Consider the following 21,070-nt stretch of genomic DNA (forward strand, 5'->3'; position numbering starts at 1 on the left):
TTCCCTCAAGCAGATTATTTCAAAGTGTAACTGCACTGACTCAACTAGGGATTCACCATGATGAATCATCGGTATTGGCCGATAAAGGCATGACATGAAATATCAGCACTGGACGAGACGGAAGCTTTTGCCGATATGACAGGCCGATAAAATGATGTTTTAATTATCCTTAATGCTGACTAAATGCTTGACTGAATGAATCTTACAGTTTTGTTTGAAAGAAAAAAAAATCATGTTTTACATAACCTACATTACAGTAGTTTTTGTATTTTTGCCCAGTGGATGTGTGCTTTTTTTCAAGAAGTATTTTTATTTAACTTTTGCAAAGCAAACAAAAACAACACTACACAGACAAAATACCAATATTGACAGTCAGACAGAATTTAGGAAGGAAGGACGTGTGCATTTTGAAAAGCATTGTATTTATCTCTGCATCTGCCAGTGGGCCATCACGTGTTCATTCCACTACTATGAAAATAGGTGGGGGAAAATGCGTGTATATATTGGTATCAGCATCGGTAATCAGCCAAAAGAGTTGGAAAATATTGTATATCTGCAAAAAGATTTGTTGGGAAGGCAAAGACCCAAATTGTACCTTTGTACACTAGTGTTTCAACCACAAATGTATCTCAACAGCTCTCTGGGACAACATGCAGGTCACATGACAGCAAAATGTTCCATCAGAGGAAATTCTTCTAGAATCTTCTAGTGGCAGCTCCAGTCTGCAAACCAGAGGAGGAGGAAACAGGAAAAGGCCGGGCAGGTGAACATGTGTGACTCCTTCCTAACTCTATCATGTTGCCACAGTCATGAGTTCAGCACGCCGTCTGATGAGTCACTGTTTCATTTGACCCTTGACCCCACCATGCTTTACTGTACTCCGTGTACTGAGTCAGCCATTCAAGGTGAGTCACTCTGTACTGTACATGTGTGGAAAGCCCAGGGATTCCCACACCCGCCTAACCTAAACCCAATTCTAACCTAACCAAGTCTTAACCCGCTCCGAAGGTGTGTGAGAAAGTGCCCCAGGTATCAAACTCCAATTGGTCCCCACTGTAATTCCAGCTTGGTCAGACACTCCTACATACACAATTGGCCGTGTCTGCGGGTGGAAGCCGGTGGTGTATCAGTCCTGCTCGCTGCACTAGTGCCTCCTCTCTGGTCGGTCGGTGCGCCTGTTCAGGGTAAGGGGAACTGGGGGGGGGCTGGCTGTGATCCTCCCATGTGCTACGTTCTGCCTGGGGAAAACTGCTTGCTGCCAGGTGAAAAGAAGCAGCTGGCGACTGCACGTGTATCAGAGGAAGCATGTGCTAAAGACAATGGGAGAAAACCTGAAAAAACTTTATATATAAAAAACACTTTAGGGTATTGTTTAATGATGACTATCATAATCTTGTTTTTATTCTTTCCTCCAGAGGATATTTAGTCAAAGCACCTTACACAATGACACATACCTTAATCACCCTGCACCCACTCCCGCCCTGCCCAGATACCTCAGCAATGGAATGGAGAATGGCCTTTCGTTTCCCTTGAAACTCTTTTCCAGATAAGGACGGAACAAAAAAATACAATACATAATTTCCAATAGTAGTTATGGAGGCTTTCATTCTAAAGTGCTATGCATCCATTTGGATAAACATTTCATAATATTAACAACCACAAATTACTCTATGGCTATTTTGTGCATAAATTATTGACAGAGTCATGCCCCCCCCCCCCCCCCCCCCCAACACACTCCAACTGTAAGTGGGTAAAATCTTTTGTACCCGCATTTGTTATGCCTCCTTAAGCAGTGCAGATGCTCCATAAAACACTCATCAAATAACAGTTATAACAGGGAATTTCCGCCCACCCCCCAAATAAATAAAAATAAAAATAAGAGGAGGTTTTAACCTTGTAAATTAAAACATTGTGGGGAACATTACTTTATTCTTTGATTTTGGGTAGCAAGGAAGACAAAAGAAAAAAAACTGCAAAGAGATATATTTGAGTTCAGGGGAATTATCCTGACTGCATATTAACTCAAAATCAAGCATTTTACTGTATAATTTTAGAGGATTTCAAAGTTAAAGTCCCACATGCTTTAAAACACTGCTCCATAAGTTCAGTCTTATATGCAGAGCGATCAGCGTATAGTCACCCCCCAAAGGCCCATTCTGAGCCAGGAAACCCCCAGAATAAATGCATTGCTTTTGTTCAGTTCACACATTATGCATAAATTTGGTTCCTTTACTAGTTTGAGAATCATTTGTGATCTTTAACCAATAAATTAACTCTCCCCACTGCCATACAGGAGGGTGGATTTCCTCATTCTGCTGGAAAATATTCACATCCCTTTGTCTGAATACATTCTTACATGAGGCTGTTTTCTTTTTTCAGCTGTAGTGAACGCTATCTTTCTGTCTTTTGTGCATTCCACTCCATCTGCCTTAAGACTGTTCAGCGCTATCACACTCTCCCTCTCCAACATATTTACAGTCTCTCTAGTCTACACCATCTTTCCAGTCTCTCTAGTCTACACCATCTTTCCAGTCTCTCCAGTCTACACCATCTTTCCAGTCTCTCTAGTCTACACCATCTTTCCAGTCTCTCTAGTCTACACCATCTTTCCAGTCTCTCTAGTCTACACCATCTTTCCAGTCTCTCTAGTCTACACCATCTTTCCAGTCTCTCCAGTCTACACCATCTTTCCAGTCTCTCCAGTCTACACCATCTTTCCAGTCTCTCTAGTCTACACCATCTTTCCAGTCTCTCTAGTCTACACCATCTTTCCAGTCTCTCTAGTCTACACCATCTTTCCAGTCTCTCCAGTCTACACCATCTTTCCAGTCTCTCTAGTCTACACCATCTTTCCAGTCTCTCTAGTCTACACCATCTTTCCAGTCTCTCTAGTCTACACCATCTTTCCAGTCTCTCTAGTCTACACCATCTTTCCAGTCTCTCTAGTCTACACCATCTTTCCAGTCTCTCCAGTCTACACCATCTTTCCAGTCTCTCCAGTCTACACCATCTTTCCAGTCTCTCTAGTCTACACCATCTTTCCAGTCTCTCCAGTCTACACCATCTTTCCAGTCTCTCCAGTCTACACCATCTTTCCAGTCTCTCCAGTCTACACCAATTGATAAAGCAAAATGCTATGTGAAATACTGAACTTGTTGCAGAGTAATTTCTACTTATGTCAACATTAGATGTTGCATGGCCAACTAGCTGAATTGCCTCAACAAATGCATTCAAAAATTTGATCACAAAAAAACCCCAAATGCATTCAATTCATATTCATCACATACAAATTCTGCACAAACTGCTCAGAAACAGAAAACGGACGCATGCTCATTGTACAGTATGTGTGCGCAAAATCCTGTTGCTCAACAGTTGCAAACATGACAGTCAAATTGAATTGCAGTGAGAGAGTAGCCTGGGCGTCCCAGTCTAACTGGTCGCACAGACTCAACAATGGGAGGTAAAACAACAGTGGAGTTTCCCCCAGGCCTCCAGAACATGGCCTTCCAGCCTGCATCTGTTCTTTAAAGGGATAGATAGCTCTGGAGTTTTAAGACATCTTGGAGTTCTTCCACTGCGTGTGAAAACAGAAATGGCACTGGGGGTTTTTGGATACACGGAAGCTGTTTTAGGGGTTTCTTAGAGGAAGCAGTGGGAGACATCTGCAACTGTCTGTACATCTCCAGCAGTCAAGTGTGGAGCTATGTTGTGAAAGAGTTAGTTGGCAAGATGCTTCATCTGATTTGAGTTGATACATGCAACCAAGACACCAAGGCTATGTGGTTTAACCATGACATCTAAAAGTCTAAAATCTGTACTGTTGTGATCAGTTGTATACATGGTTTTATACATTAACTATATAACATTTCCATGTTTCTATCTGTTTGCCTTTGTTAGCTGTCAGCCAGACATGAATGAGCTCAGGGCTGTGCTGTGTTCTCTGCTGACATCCAGGCTCAGTAATACAGGCATGCAGCTGACTTTACTATGAATTTATTGCAGGGACACAGCCCCGGCGCTAGACCAGATATCCAGAGGGGGCACGAGCCTTAAGCAGGGGGGCACTGATAAAATGTGTCTCCCCCCAATAAATTGATGTAAAAAAATAAGAAAACAGCTTTACTGCCCGAAACGTTACCACAGCAGGGAGAGCAGAGCAAGGAACTAACCACTCTACACAAACACGGATATTAGTGTGAGGGGTATATACAGTATACCAATCTCATAACGTGTGTATCACTTAGGGTGTCGAGTCATAGTCTATTTTTAATTTGTCTTTATTGAATGTTTCAAAACTGCATGTTTAAAGTGTAACTAACCCCAAAACACTTTTTTTCAGCTTTTAACCAATATATATGACTTTGGGGGTGGTGTGTGAAGAATGCTGGTCAAAATTTCCACATTTGAGACCAAACTGTTGCCATTTTCAGAAGGGGGCAACAGGGGTCAGAAGTTAAATTTAGACAATTTCTTTCTTTGAAAATGTTAGACATATTGGTCTTTTCTAGTAAACATTGCATTCTGACACACACACACACACACACACACACACACACACACAATGAAAGTTCACTCAGAGTTGACAGTATGTTTTGATACTTTTTTTGCTATTTTTAGCTACAGGTCACCTCTCTTGCACCTGTGTGGGCGGAATTTTCTCTGAGAAACCCCGGGAAAACTCCACCCATACTCAGCAGTAGAGGGGAGATAGACAGAATAGACAAAACCTCAGGTCAAGGCCAGCTCTGCAGCTGACTTTCAGAGTGACAACATGAGCAGAGAGAGGACAGCCCTGGGGTATCTGGCAGGTATTTTTGACAACAGTGAAATAGAAGATGGACGTGACAGTGAAATTGAAGAGGATGTGTCTGAAGAGGAAGAGGAAGAGGTCAGTGATGAAGATCATGAAGTTTCTGATTATGTACCATCTGATGACGACATTCCTGTTCCTCCAAGCGAGACTTTCAGTGCCTGAGGTAAGAGTGTGTGTGTGTGTGTGTGTGTACAAAAGTAGAAAAATGCGAGCACACTCGGAGAGTGAACAAAGAGGTCCGGTGCACGGCACGAGTACAAATTAAACAAGAAAAAGCCAGCACTCAAAAAGTCCTTTTCAATATTTAATTTACCTCAGTCAGGAATACAGCAGCACATACATGTTTCGGCCCTACGGCCTTCCTCAGTGTGGTGCAGTACAGGGCGGAGATGACGTTTATAAAGCATCACACCGGAAACAGCATCATTCATGTAAGGTTACAAGACACAAATAAATAAACATGCACTCAAAACAGACGGGGAGAAGCTAGATAAAGACAGGTCAATAACAAACCTCATTGATAAATAGAAAAAAAGGAAATATAATATTACAAACCTAATTGCAACACAGAGCAGTGGTGTTCGAGATACAACGTGGTGATAAATACACCAAGGTCAGGCAACACACCAAGATCAAACAATTCAAGCTATCAAATAGACGATAGTGTAAAAGTTAAAATTAAAGAAAAAAGAAAAATGAAAGAAAGCAACCCAATAGCAGTTCCTCATTCATACCTCTAGGGTGTTCTGTCTGTAGGGTGTGTATCCAATAAGCCTCTCTTTGTAAAAGAGCACGATCCCTGTCACCCCCTCTCTTAAGAGGAACGACTACCTCTATACCTAGAAATCTAAGGGAACATACATCATGACCAGCAGCATTAAAGTGCCTCGCTACAGCGGATTTGATGTCCTTGTTTCTGATGTGTACACACGTGTCAGAGGATGAGGGTCGGCAAAAAGAGTAATCATCATCCTCATCGTTCTAGGTTGCTGCTGGAGAGAAAAAAAAAGGAAGAGGTGCAAAGTCTGCAAGCCGTCTGACGACGTGAAGACCATGATGACATGTGTGACATGTGCAAAACATATCTGCACAAAGCACACCATCACCACATGTCACTCATGTTTTGGGAATAATTAATCCCCCCCCCCCTCTCATTTCACTTGTTTTTTTTTCAACCCTGAAGTTCTTTCCTATGTTCAGAACAAGGAGTATGTTATGTATGTTTATGTTTTAATGAATAAATAAATACATAAATACCGGTAAATAAATAAACTTGAGTAGCTCTTTATTAAAATGAAGAACAAACTATGATTAGTAGGATTTTTGGGGTTTATAACGACTTTAGAATGGTTGAACATGAGCCAGGTCAAATTGGCCCGAAGGCCCTCGGTGTGACTAAAAGACGAAGACCATACGAGGTTAAGGGTGGCAATTGCCATAACACACCGAAGAAGAAGCTGAGAAAAAGGAAGTGCTGTGGGGTTGCAGCCACTGAGATATATGATGACATTGGACATTGGATGACAGTAGTTGCAGCTGGTGAAATCCGTCTATAAGGATGAAAGCACACAAGCTTATGAGGCACTGCATGTATCCCATACATAGACTGTATAAATAAATCCCATAACAGAATATTGCTCGAGTAAACACTGTGGATTCAGTATTCTAATGAGCGAAAAGTCAATACCAACCCCACCCAACATCCTATCATAAAATTGCCTAGGTGTCTAGAGGCCATTTACACCTGGCACTAACATGCGTTTTCTGTGATCAGATTGCAATCAGATAGTGCTTGACCACTTGAAAGTACAGGTGTAAACGCCCTCAAGACACATTGAAGACAGATTGTGATCTGATCGGCCAAACCACCTCTGGATCTGGAGGTGGTCAGGGATGCATTGTGACCACATTGAACACAAGTGTAAATGCAATGTGTCCTCCCAATCCGCATACAGCAACTGTATACGGATTGAGAGGAAACCCGTTTTGGGTGATCAGATTGCGATCAGATAGCAATCTGATCACCCAAAACGCATGCTAACGCCAGGTGTAAATGAAATCAGGCTAATGTGGTCAAGCACTATCCGATTGCAATCTGATCACAGAAAATGCATGTTAGCGCCAGGTGTAAATGGCCTCTAAAGCTGTGTTCACACAGAGATATTTATTTTTCTCTCTGTCGCTCGATTCAACCCTTTGGAATCGCTCTGTCGCTGTGTTTAAATCGCTCATCAACAGGCACAATAATTGACATCTGGGGGCTATAACGTTACGCAATGTCATGATGTTTGTCCACTACGAGCCACTGTAGTTGTTTACTAGCTAAGCCTATCAGCGTGCTCCTAACGCAAGCTCTATACCGGTAGTACAGACTTCACTTCATGTCAGCCTGTCAATCAGCTGTCAATGCGGTTTGTTGCCACACAATAAACCAGCGGTTTGTTCCAAGCCAGTGTGATCCTTGATTCACTCTCACACGACAGCCAATCAGCGTTGAACAGCGAAATTTCGCTCGAGTTGGGATATTTCATCTCGGGCGATGAGCAAATTTTCACCCTATCGCTCTGTCTCTGTCGCTCGGACGCCCAGCGATTTTTCTCCCAGGCGAATATACGCTCAATCGCTCGTTTGCATTGACTTTGTATGTAAACTCGATGCCAGCGAAAAACTTTAATAGGTCGGTGTGAACTCACCTTAATTAGTCACGTTTTGCATCACGAAAGTGACGCAGACCCGACGTCACTTTCGACCATAGCTTTCGACGCGACGTCGCCCGACCAATACCACACCACCACCCCCCCACACACACACACACACAGACACCCCCCACCCCACACACACAGACTCGGCATAGCGCCACCTATTGGCAAACACAAAAAGCGGTTTATCTCGCAAACCGTTTGTCCGATATACTTCAAACTTGGGGAATGTGCTTAGGGGACCTGACGGAGTGCAGTGCCGAATTTTGTGCAATTTGGCATAGTGCCACCTACTGGCAAGCACAAAAAGTGGTTTATCTTGAGAACCATTTGTGGGATCGACTTCAAACTCGGGGAGTGCGCTTAGGGGGACCTGACGGAGTTCAGTGCCGAATTTCATGTTATTTGGCATAGCGCCACCTACTGGCAAACACAAAAAGCGGTTTATTTCGAGAACCGTTCGTCCGATTGACATCAAAATAGGGGAATGCGATTGCGGGACCTGACGGATTGCAGTGCCGAATTTTGTGCAATTCGGCATAGCACAACCTACTGGCAACACATAAAGTGGTTTATCTTGAGAACCATTCATCGGATCGACTTCAACTTTGGGGAGTGTGCTTAGGGGGACCGGACGGAGTTCAGTGCTGAATTTCCTGCAATACAGCACAGCGCCACCTACCGATACCTTACACACACACAACACACTACCGGGCCAGAGTCCCAGCAAAGTACATTTGAAGGCCACGTAGCGGCCTGATAATCTAATATTTAAAATAATATGACTTTATGGGTTTGTGAGCTGTTACTGTTGCATCATTTCCACATTTGCATGTGATATCTGGTTGTTTTCAAAGTAGCCTACCTACTAACTGCAGGTTTCACATAAAGCATAGAGAGAAGGAAATACATACATATAAATCAAGTCAAAGTAGCTACTTATGTAAATGACAATGTACTTCAGAAATGTATAACTTTAAATACAGCACTTCAGTAAATATAGCCTGCAAAGTTACTTTGCACCCTGGCTGGTGACAGCGCATGCAGCCTGTCTGTGTGTATTTATATACATCTCAATAGAAATCCCCTCTTGGAGCCAGCAATCTGTATGCTGTGTGTTATTCTAAGTGACAGTTTGCTGGAAATCCCCCACCTAGTTTGTTAGCCCCGCCCCGCTGCACGCGCACACACACACACACACACACACACACACACGCAGGGCATACAGACTGCCATTGCCAGCCTCACATTCACAGCTCCACAAGGATACAACCCCAAACCAAACGCAGCTCGACGCTAGGTAGCTAAACCAGCGCCATGGACCTTCACCGGACCAGCGTATTGAATCAAATGGATTACGGCGAGGACTGTGGCGAGGGCAAGCCGGTCGGGGGCCAGGCCGTGGAGGAGCGGCTGGACAGCGGCTTGGACTCGCTGAAAGAGGAGGAGTACCAGGCTGTGGCGGCCGAGCTGACGCGGCTCAGGGTGGACAGTGTGCCGCCACAGTACACACCAGAGCCCGGGGCGGAGCAGCACGAATGGACGGCACAGGTCACGGAGGACGGAGATACGTGAGTTTGACACGGGAACACAGCGCTAAAGCATGGGCTAGTTTTGCGTTTTGGGGGCGATAACTAACGTTCACTTTAGCTGTGCAGAATGGCGAGCAGGCCTTGCTAACGTTAGCTTTGCTCTTGGAGGTAATATGATCCCTTTCCTGTTGTGAATAATAATGTCTTCCTCTGCAGTCACACATGCCTCGTGCAGGCTTAGTTTGTGCATTAGGGCTTGTAAAAGGTGCCTCCTGCACAGAGCTGGTGTCCAGTGTGATCATGGGTGTAGTTGTGGTCAGGCACGGAGGTATTGGACGTAAACAACAGACTATTATCAGAAGGGAATCTACTATGGCCGCTCCGCTCCACAGCCTGCCTGCCTGGGAAAGTCCCGGGCGCGCCGCCAAGGAATCCGACCGATGCGCGTCCCCGTGACGCGAGGGGAAAGGGAAACGTTCTGGCTAAAACCCGCTTGGCTGTTTTAATGCCTGTAAATTGCAGTAATCTAAATCACAGCGTCGAGCAGCGTATTGCTTTTATGAGATATTCAGCAGACCTTTCCCCAGACATACAGTCACTGTATTTTATTTGGCCTGTTGTGTGGTGAAATACCAGAATACTCCAGAATTCCACTTTTTGGACACACAACTCCCATTGATTTCTAATAGAAATCCCAGTTTTCCTGTTTTTTTTAAACCCATATTTTTGTGTTTTTGTGTTCTTCAGTACTCAAGAGTTAAACTTCAGAGATGATTTTATTTGTATCATCTCCTTCAGTGCTCAAAACATTATCAGATGATTTTACATCTCCCAACATTACATTATCTGCATAGTTTCCATTTGACATGTAGCTGATTCAGTATCATGTAGTTATAGTGCTGTTGTTATCTAGTAGTACTGTATATATTCAACTGTCCTTCCAGGTAATCATTGTGCATTCCAACATTCTCCAAGTAGAGTTGAACTGATACCAAGTTCAACTACTTTGTGTAACGTAGTCGTATGACACCAAGACCCAAAATACTCGGATAATACTATTTGATGTTGCTGAAATACGGTAATCTTTATTAATCAAAAGACGTATGCCTTTACTGTCAACTTATCCATTGATTTTTTTTTTTTTTTGCAGTCATTATCTTAAAGGGACAGCTCACCCTAAAATCCAAAATACATATTTTTCCTCTCACCTGTAGTGCTATTTATCAATCTATATCGTTTTGGGATAGTTGCCTGAGTTTTGGAGATATCAGCCGCGGAGATGTCTGCCTTCTCTTCAATATAATGGAACTGGATGGCACTCGGCTTGTAGTGCTCGAAGCACCAAAAAAATACATTTGAAAAACTCAACAGCATTGTCTCTTTCCAGAAATCATGACCCCCTTACTCAAGATAATCCACAGACCTTGTTATGAGCAGTTTCATGTAGGAACTATTTTCTTTTGCAGTCTCATGTAGGAACTAGCTAGTAGCTAGCGGGTGTAGTTCGGTCAAAAGAAAATAGTTCCTCCATGAAACTGCTCATAACAAGGTCTGTGGATTATCTTGAGTAAGGGGGTCATGAATTCTGGAAAGAGACATTGCTCCTGAGTTTATCAAATGTATTTATTTGGCACTTTGAGCACCACAAGCCGAGTGCCATCCAGTTCCATTGTATTGGAGAGAAGGCAGAAACCTTGCGGCCGATATCTCCAAGACTCAGGCAACTAACACAAAACGATATATAGTTGATAAATAGCACTACAGGTGAGAGGGAATATATGTATTTTGGATTTTAGGGTGAGCTGTTCCTTTAAATGTGTCTGTCGTTCCCCACTAGTTGTGGAAAATCGTCCCTACAGGCTTCTAGATTTGAAGCCATAGACAAAATGTACCTGTATTTCCCCGGTGGGTGGTGCTCATTTCAAGCCCTGCTTATGTAAGTGTGTATTTTCTAAACAGGGTCCTTACTGTCCCTTTGTCTTGGCAGGCTGCTCCACCTGGCTATCATCCACGAGGCCAAGGACTGCATCAGAACCATGATCACCCAGTCCGGGAACACGCACTTCCTCAACACACAGAATGACCAGAGACAGGTGTGTGAGAGAGGAAGATTTATACCACTTATTTGTCATCGCTATTGCATCACTCTCCCCTTTCTCTCTGTCTATCTCTATCTCTCACTCTTGCATTCCGTTCCACAGTGTACGACGCAAACAGTCCCTACTCCCTGTTCAGGGAATGTCGGTTAAGCGAACTTCTCTCAACTAAATTCCTCCATTCTGAACACCCTGCAAATGTTACCAACGCAGACACTTCCTCCATGCGTTTCCCTCGTAATGTAAATGAAACAAGTTGCTACCACAGCTAACATTAATACTGACGTGACAACTAATATTTGTTGCAAACACAATTTCCATATTCCATAATATTGAAAATGACACAGCTATGCTAGCCAAAGCAACGTTAGTTTAGCTTGCTAGTAGGGATGCACATTTTCCACAAATTTCGGAATCGATCATTGATAATGTTAACGATCAATCAATCGAGTAATTGTAATTTAAAATTAAAATAAATCCAAACAATATCAAAATGCGTTTTTTCCCTCAATAAAACCTTTATTTATACAGCAGCAACTTATTGTATATTTCTCACAGCATTGCATGAAACATATAAAAACATAGAGGCATAACTTTTAGACATGTCAACATTTGCCCAGAATCCGTGCCGCGGCCGCTGCCTATGTCCAACAGGAGCTCACTTACCGCAGATTGTTTATTTTTTCTGCTCGACGTGCATCGCAGCTGTTAACCGCTGATGCCGAGTTGCTCAACTCCAGTCCAGGTGTGAGACTAGATGCAGGCAATTTATCCGAATGAACATTGTTCAAGTGATTGTTGTTGTAGGTGTACAGTACACAGATCGCAGCTCTTAAACGCTGATGCCGAGTTGCTCAGCTCGAGTCCAGGTGAGACTAGGATCCAGTTGTTGTAGGTGTACACCGAATCACAGATGGGCATCATGTCTTTTTCTATAACCCCGCAGATCGATTGGGTTATTTTTTCTGCTCGCCGTGCATCTATAACTCTTCCTCTTATTCCTTGAGTTGATGGTGGGTTGCTCCAGGTTTGAGGAAGGCTATAGTGATTTAGCCGAGTGTTCGGGTCCGGCTATTACCGGTAGTTACATTTTGTTAATAAAACAATAAACGAGAGTCAGGCTGTAACGTTATAATACGCTTCTACATTTATTCTCATACAGCTAGTACGCTCGTCAACAACGGAAGCTTCACTCTCGTTCCCCATACACATCCTGTTCTAAGGCAACTCTTGAGGGGACAAACACAGAGCCTTGCATACCAAACACTGAACAGTCTGTTACAGTGATATCATTGCGCCCACTGGAGGATCATTGAAAAATGATTTGAAAACACTGTTCTACTGACAGAATGCACGTTGCTTTTTGATCTTGTTTTGATCGAGTACATTTTCACATGCTCGAGTAAATCCTTAACGAGCGAGTAATCGAGCTTCGATTAATTGTGTGGATCCCTACTTGCTACTTTGCTAGTAGTTATAAGGTCAACAATAGCTTGTTTCCCACAGTGGTTCCCAAATGGTGTGCCCCGGCACACTTGTGACCAGTGTTAGTCCAGGTGTGCTGTGGGGGCCATCAACTAACAGGGGACTCAGACAGCTATACATTTATTATTAAACATATACAATTGTGTCACTATTCTAACTGATTAAACCTCGAAATTACATGCAAACGGGCCCAAAACACTTTATCTTCAATCTATGACCCCCCTGTGCTCTATGAATGGACTCTTCCTTCTCTAGTGCAGTTGAGCCTGTAATCATTTTACTTTACTTTTGTCTCGTTAGCTGATGGGAGCAGCGACCCTCTCACCCCCCAAACCCCCATGAAAACAGAGAAAGAGAATGATGATGATATGAGGGAGGAAATGCATTTCATGAAGAGGGTCAACTAGCAGCCTATTGTCAATCGCTCAGCCAGCACAGCTGGCAGAGTAACAGGTGGATGCGGCAGGGAGCATAGAATAAAATAATGTAAATTGCTGTTATTCTGCTTAAACAATTAATTGGATTGGTTAAATGGTATGTTGCTGCTTTGATGTAATTTTACAAAGTTTCAAATTACCGTAGTTCTTGAATTATTTTGTTCAGTAAATAAAAAGCATTTACAGACTATTTTGCATGGATATGAATACAGGTGTGCCTTGAGATTTTGGCTTGCCCTTTGGTGTGCCTTGGCCACAAAAAGTTTGAAAACCACTGCCTGCCCAGAGCTTTTTTTTTTTTTTTTTTACTTACCCACTTAAATAGTCACTTCAATAATGATAACATTAGGGATGGGCAGGGGTACTCGGGTACTCGTTCATAACGTCAGTACTTGAGTAACGTTTCCGCTGTTCGGGTACTCGCCCCACTCCCCACCCCTTTAAAAATGGTCTAAATCTACGCATGCATCGTTATGTGGATATGGCAGCATGAACTGCACGGGCGTCAAGTCAGCCAGAATGTACAAGTACGTCATCTGCTTTGTTGCTTTCAAAAATAAAATGCTTATTGTAACGTAACTTTATTTTGAGTAATGCGTTACAGCCACAGTTTCACGCCATATAACATCACAACGAGTATTTGGATACAAGTTTTGCTGCTTCGTTTGTTGAAATACCAATTTCTCCTCCAACGTGCATCAATAAGCTATTTACGTTTGTTTAAGTAACATTATTTTGAAAGTTTTAACCGGACGTTTTCCAGCTCATACCGAAAATGGTGGCTGGAGATATGCTCCCGAAGGAGACGCATGCTTCTTCATAGCACACGCCCGATAAAACTCATTCAAAACTTTTCACTAGTTTACTGACTACACCAGTGTTTCTCAAACAGTGGTCCGCGGGCGCCCCCTAGTGGTCCGCGAGTAGATTTATCTTTTTTTGCCTTTTTTTTACCTCCTACTAACCAATCAGAGAAATGCTTGCTGGTAATGTTAATCCCATGTCAGAAAAAGTCTCCAGATTTGTCGCGTTAGTCTCTTCTGAGAAAGATTGTCTCCAGTCACCTCACCTAATATCAGTCAGTTCCTCTCCTCACAAAAAATGCTCCAGGTAGCGCTTTTTCCATGCAAAAGTTACAGTATGTGTGAACAGCCCCATACACAGCCTGTTCCGTCATTACCATGGTAATCACACAGACCCCCCCCCCCCCCCCCCCCGCGTGCGAGTACTCTTCATAATAGGAGAGTAGCTCGTCCTGATGAAGGCCACTGCGTTGGCCGAAACATGTTGACGCTTTTATACTTTTATTGTTCCAGTATGAACTAGCACTATTATTAAAGGCTTTTAACTTATTAAGAAGAGTGCCTTGGATTCTGTATTTTTTGAGAGTACTCGAGTATTTAAATTGCTTAAAATGCCCATCCCTAGATAACATTAGTTCCAACAAGAATATTTTAGAGTAAACTCCTCTTGTAAGCTCCACTATTTGTTTTTAGCACAAGTCTTTTATGTTTTTTTAGCCTATTATCTTCAGCGAAGCGCAATGATCGATGGGAAATCTTGCTTGTCACCTGGGTGGACTGATGAACCGTTGTTCAGTTCTTCACTACACTCTTTCAGTTTCCTTTGAACTGGGCATTTTTGCTCCTTGCGGTTTGGATCTTAGCCTGTGCAGTCCACGGAACATAACCCTAGACTCACTCCCTTCCACCTGGCTGTGGAATCCTCATGCACTGTATGTCTATAGACTCACTCCCCTCCACCTGGCTGTAGAATGGTGATGATCAAAGGAAGAATAATGAGAATAATGAAAAGAGTGTGACATGTGGAAAGTTAATAACTCAGCTCTCCATCTACGTCTAGACTCCTCTCCACCTAGCGGTAATCACAGACCAGGCGGACGTGTGTGAGCGCCTCCTGGTGGCCGGCTGCGATGCCACGCTGGTGGACGACAGCGGGGACACGGCCCTCCACATCGCCTGTCGCCGCGGCAACCTGGTCTGCTTCAGCGCCATCACACAGAACTGTCAGTCAGAGCATTTAAACGCCAGCATGGCCGCCTGCAACTACCAGGGTAAGACTGATTGGGTTTTGGTTCCATGTTTTGATAGAAGTTGCAGCACTCAAACCATAAAATTTTAGATAAATACACTAATTGTGAGCATTAGACTTCGTACGGGTGCTGGAAATCTTTGAAAACACTTGCATTTTATTGTGGTGTTTTCAAGGTTTTAAAAGTGCTTGGATTTTGAACAAAGTGCTTGAAACCGCTTGAAGTTGTAATTGCATTACTTTCGTAATAAATCCCTAACTGACTGAGTAGTTCGATTTGTAGATAGAGAAATAAAACAAGTCAGAGAGAGAGCCTAATTGCTTTTGCCTTCCGCACAAAATGAAGACGACTTGGCTTGAACCTCGTAAAATAATCATTTTGAGTATATACTTTATTATGTAATTTACCAGATGCCTGACAATGCACCTTGAAAAGTTCTTGATTTGGACTTTGGAAAAGGTGAAGGGACCCTGTACTTACCTGTACTTAGCTGTGTTTCTAGGGGCAAAAATGTTACAATTTGGCCATTTTTAAATGACAAAGTTTCTACATTATTTTCTGTAGCAGTGGTGGTCATTTTCCTTCTGCGGTGGCTCATTACTGCTCAGTGGAAACGGAGGAGACACTGCCCTGAGCTGCTGTGCTCTTAACTGCTATTTAACAGCAGGAAGAGAGTAATTTCTCCTGCACATGATGCCTAAACACTATGGTTAGGAAGGAGGAAGTATGTAAGCAAGGGGAATGCCACAGCCTCTCATGCTGACTAAAACCCATCCATTACATGGCACATCATGTTAGATGCTGGAGAGGCACAAAGACTCTCCAGACTCAGACTCTCGCACTTGACATTTTAAAGTCTTTGGTATGGCATTGTTGGCTGGTGGGCAACCCTTTTCTCTAGGGAACCGAATTTCAAAATAACATTTCTCGTGACCCAAACTGATTTGATGTAACGAAGATGGCCTTATTAGGTATTCTGCCCCCCGCCCCCAGCCTAATCATAGCAGGGACTTTCAGAATGCTTTAAGCAGATATTATTGCTGGAATACAAAATTATACTTCTCCAGTTACAGAATAATGTGGGGGCCCATTTTAATTCAGCCATGCCGGCCGGAGCAGTCCCTGGCAAAGGGCTGGTCTGGTGTCAGCTGTTGAACTGTGTCTCTGGTGTTCTCTGCAGGTCAGAACTGCCTCCACCTGGCCTCCGTGCAGGGCTTCCTGTCACTGGTGGAGAGCCTGGTGGCTCTGGGAGCTGACATCAACGCACAGGTATACAACACACACACACACACACACACACACACAACACTTCATGTGTATGACATACACATAATACATATATAATCTGCAACAAACAGTATTCCGCCTCTTCTCCAGGGTGCCTTCAAGTCTATGACATTTTTAGACACTTCCAGGACTGGTAGACACCCCATTTATATCTGTGCTATATTGACAGTATACACTAGACTAGTGTGACGGGAGAGAGAATAGACCCTGCTTCGACACAGACGATGTAAACACCGTAAACACCTATGACGTCCCATCAGAGATTTTGCAGCATTTTGTGACATGTACGGCAGTCAAACTGTTTGATGCTCTAGCTTCCAGTGAGTGTTGTGCAACTTGTTTACAGAAAAAAAGATGACTGCCACCAGTAAAAAAGAAGTCTCAATGTCTTGTCCCTAACACGGTAGAAACATGACAGAAAGGCTTTCATGTTAAATTAGGGAAACTCCGATGTAGGACGTAGGGACTTTGTCATTAATCGGACTCTGCTCATGTAAACGGGAATGTGAATTGAATATTTTGGCAACTCATGTAAACACCTTAATCGAAATATTGTGTTATTTAGATGGAAAACCTGGAAAAGAATTTCAAAATCTCATTTTCTGGGCCTGGGAAAGTAATTGAATTAGTAGGAAAAGTAATGTAATTTTGTTACGTAATGAAAGTAATAGTTACAGTAATTCCCTGTGGGTAACCTTACACATAATGTAACATAACAGCACATTTATTTTCTGTAGCTGTTGACATTTAAAGAGGTGTGTCCTATTTGTTCCACATGGAAATTCTATAATGGATCCTTGAAAAGTTTTTGAAAAAAATGTAATCCATGAAAATGTGTGGGAACCCTGAAGGCCCATAGTGAGATTATTGCAGTCCAGGTAAGCGTAGTCTGTGTGGATCCCTGTCCTGATGCAGTGTGCTGTTCCCCTCCCCTCCTGCAGGAGCAGTGTAATGGCCGCAGCGCGCTGCACCTGGCTGTGGACCAGCAGAACCTGTCTCTGGTCCGGCTGCTACTGAAGGGCGGAGCAGACACCAACCACCTGACCTATGGAGGCCACTCCCCCTTCCACCTCACCTACGGTCGCCACGACGATGACATAAGGAAGGAGCTGTACACTCTGACCAGCCCCGCGCTGAGGGAGCTGCCTGACAGCGACGAGGAGGACAGCGAGGAGGAGGAGGACGCACAGTCTGACGAGGAGGTGTGTGTGAACTGTATATATATTCATGTGTTAATAATGTTCAGGGTGACCAAATTAAGGTTGAGCTTTAGAAGGCTGATTACCAGTGGTACTGATGATTTTTGTATTGAAGATGCAAATAGCCAATATTCTTTTTTCAATTAATGCAAAAACAAAAAATCTCCAAAATTACAAAGGTTGCTTTTGCCAGATTTGTATTCATGTCATGGTGTAACAGCATTTAGCAGGGTTCCTACACAGGTCTGGAAAAGTATTAAAAATGAATTTGATCATTTCCAGGTCTTGAATAGTTTTGGGTAAAAAAAAAAAAAAAGGCCTGGAAAATGTTCTGGTTCAAGTCCAATACACACATAATTCTAGCTTTTATGTTGTTGTAGAACCACTTTGATTTCAGTTTATGTTGATGTGAAGAATAATGTTCAGATAGAGGAATTACCCATCCATTACTCTTATTACCCAGCCGCTGTCAGCATGCATTATTAACATATTCTGATATTTGTCGCTGTGAAGAGCAATCTTCATCTATAACGTGATCTCATTATGACCTAGTTAGCAGGGGCAAGATGTCTATCTGAGAAAATTATATTGAACATGAGACAAAATCTTCAAATCAAATCAAGGTCTGGAAAAAGTATGGAATCTTTAATTGAAAAGGTGTAGGAGGAACCCTGATTTAGACCGTCACGGGACACTAAAACTCCATTTAAAGTCAGACTAATGACATTCTTGTAGGGGGGTTAGCAGCAGTGAGAGAGCATGGTGCAGGTTAACACTTGTGTCACTCTGTAACCATTTCCTTAACTCTCCTCCACTGGTCTGCAGGTGGGATACGACGACATCCAGTGGAACGGACATTAGCGGGAAGCCGGAAAAGAGGAAGTCGCGGAGGTGGGAGGCTGCGATGACGGCGGACAACAGAAACGGCCTTGGCGCGTCCACTTCCCTCCTGCCATGATGATGTCACAGGAGCGTAGAAAGGTGGATGACACAGCATGGGCGTGTCCACTGACAGACAGGTCAGATGGATGGACAAGACAGCTGCGAGGGTGAAGCTAATGAACCTGAGAGACTGACGGCTGAATAAACCAACGAGACTGCGGGAAGTGCAAACGCATCTTCGGACCCAAAAACACAACAAATTATGATGGGATGGGGTTTCATATTGCTGTACGATAGCGGATCGCTTATATTCTCTGGACACTGCAAAAAAGAAGAAAAGAGTCACAAAAATGTCCATCCACACAGATGTACCTGCAACACCTATGTTGTACGATATTGTAAATGCTGTGTATACAAAGATGTATTTTTTATGGAAGCTGTGAATGTGTACAGTTGAGCGGGTTGTAAATGTCAGACAGCAAATGGTCCAGCACACTCCAGTTAAATTAAAACCCTTCTATTTAACTCAAGTTCAGCCTCTACTGTGTGTATTACTATATATGTACCCAAGGGTTTCCAATTTTGGATCACAGGAAGATTAAAATGGGTCCTTACTGTGGAGAAATAGTTGATTTGAAAACTGCCTAGGTCCTAAGCTAAAAGCTACTAGAAATAGCTGTATTCACACTAGGGCTGCAACTAACTATTATTTTCATTATCGAATAATCTGTCCGCTATTTTCTCGACTAATCGATTAGTCGTTTGGTCTATAAAATGTCAGAAAATGGTGAAAAATGATCACTTTTCCCCAAAAGCTCAAGATCACATCGTCAATTTCTTGTCCTGAATCCAAAGATAATCAGTTTACTGTCACATAGAGGACTAAGGACACCAGAAAATATTGACATTTATTAAGTTGAAGTAGGCTATACGGTAGTTACTTTGCCCACTGAATGTGTACATTTTGAAAAGCATTGTATGTATGTCTGCATCTGTCAGTGTGCCATCACAATAAGAGTAGGCATAGTGTGAAAATATGGCATGTTTTACACAAGTTAAGTTGAAGTAGTTTTCTTATTTTGCCCAGTGTGCATTTTGAAAAGCATTGTATTTATGTCTGCATCTGCCCATCATGATAAAAGTAGGCATAATGAGGACTGAGGAATAAGTGGATCAGCACTGCAATTATACAACGTCTCTTCTGTCATCACATAACCTGGCATCAGCAGGCTCTGCGCGTTACTACAGGCAGGACTATGTGACGACTGACACAACGGTGCATGCTCTGTACATAGGCGTGCTCTATAGGGGCGTGCTCTGCAATGGCCCCGGCCGGAGCTGGATAATATTGGTTAATATTGCTATCATTGACTAAATCAGGAAGTTTTGAGGAAGGGCGGGGCTAAAGGGCAAGCAACAGGAAATTCCCAGAACAGAACAGTCAGCTGTTCCCGACATTCCTGCTTCTCAGCCGACAAGAAGGGAATCTCCGCTGAGTAACAGGATGTTTATAGATTTCTTTAAAATTACATTATCATCTTACTGCTCAGCTTTGTGCTCCAAATCAATGTGGGTCAAAGTTAAATTGGAGACTTTTTAAGACTTTTAATGACTTCTTTTGCAACTGAAAAATGTAGACCTTAGTCTAGGAGGATGTATGCACTTCATTTAGGAGAGAATATCTCAACTGTTATACGAGGGATCAGCCGAGCAGCATTTTTGTAAACAAACCGTGTCACTGGGTGGCAATGGAACCCTATGGAGCCCGAGCTTGAGTGTCTGACTCTAGCCGGCTGACTGTTTACATTTTAAAAACTGACAACACACAACATTATACATCAAACTCTTGAGCTACTTCTGCTCTCACTCAGAATGTCAAAATATAAGCGATGTGATGTAGAGTTTTTGAGATATTAACGTTTTTTGGCACATGTCGTATGACTTGTAATAACTGCGGGGTTCCGCATTTCTGGGTGGCAAGTGACGTCACGCTGATTCGTCCTATAGACTAATATGAGCCCTGCGAACTACTTGGGATGTATGCCAAAACCTCTATCCGGGGCAAAAACCCCGAAAATGGCAAAAAAAAAAGTTTTACGTGAATGGGATCCCCCCCCCCCCTCAAAGATATCCTCTTCCTCATGAATTTCTACCAGTTTAATCTTCACATTAAAAGAAATATTTTTTGGATTACACTTTTTCTAAAAAATAATATGCAATTTAGGCAATATATCATTAAATGTGCATAAATTAGCATATAAACTGTTGTAACTACAGATTGTTCAGAATGGCAAGTTATTACCATAGAACTAACAACACAGGAATTGCCATATATTTATTATCTTAAACTTTCTGGACTTAAAGCAAAGTTAGAACTTTTGTGTCATCTAGAGTTGAACTGACAATTAGGAATTTGAACAATATACTAGAGGACTGGCTCTGAAATGTATGAGAATATCTCAACTGTTATAGACTAATATGACCCCTGCAAACAACTTGGGGACAAATATTTTTCCATACTATTTTCCTTTTTCCATACTTTTACAGACCTGGAAAATACTAAAATCAAATTCCATACTTGTGGAGG

At 42.8% G+C, this 21,070-nt stretch overlaps 1 protein-coding gene across 1 annotated transcript; it reads left to right on the forward strand.

Moving 5' to 3' along the window:
• The first annotated feature begins 8,749 nt into the window (after positions 1-8,749).
• On the forward strand, positions 8,750-19,633 carry nfkbiab (nuclear factor of kappa light polypeptide gene enhancer in B-cells inhibitor, alpha b). Its single transcript, XM_083634410.1, has 6 exons — positions 8,750-9,083; positions 11,032-11,137; positions 14,926-15,136; positions 16,296-16,384; positions 17,344-17,604; positions 18,427-19,633. The coding sequence occupies exons 1-6, from the start codon at positions 8,830-8,832 to the stop codon at positions 18,460-18,462; spliced, it is 957 nt and encodes a 318-aa protein (XP_083490536.1). The 5' UTR covers positions 8,750-8,829; the 3' UTR covers positions 18,463-19,633.
• Positions 19,634-21,070: the final 1,437 nt, after the last annotated feature.

This window comes from Poromitra crassiceps, assembly GCF_964638095.1.
Source record: "Poromitra crassiceps genome assembly, chromosome: 3".
Lineage (NCBI taxonomy): Eukaryota > Metazoa > Chordata > Actinopteri > Beryciformes > Melamphaidae > Poromitra > Poromitra crassiceps.

Bases quoted from the DNA above. Each gene is read 5' to 3' on its own strand.
- nfkbiab (XM_083634410.1), top strand. From the start codon at position 8,830: ATGGACCTTCACCGGACCAGCGTATTGAATCAAATGGATTACGGCGAG. The intron at 9,084-11,031 runs GTGAGTTTGACA...TTGTCTTGGCAG, and splicing joins GTCACGGAGGACGGAGATAC to GCTGCTCCACCTGGCTATCA. The intron at 11,138-14,925 runs GTGTGTGAGAGA...ATCTACGTCTAG, and splicing joins CACAGAATGACCAGAGACAG to ACTCCTCTCCACCTAGCGGT.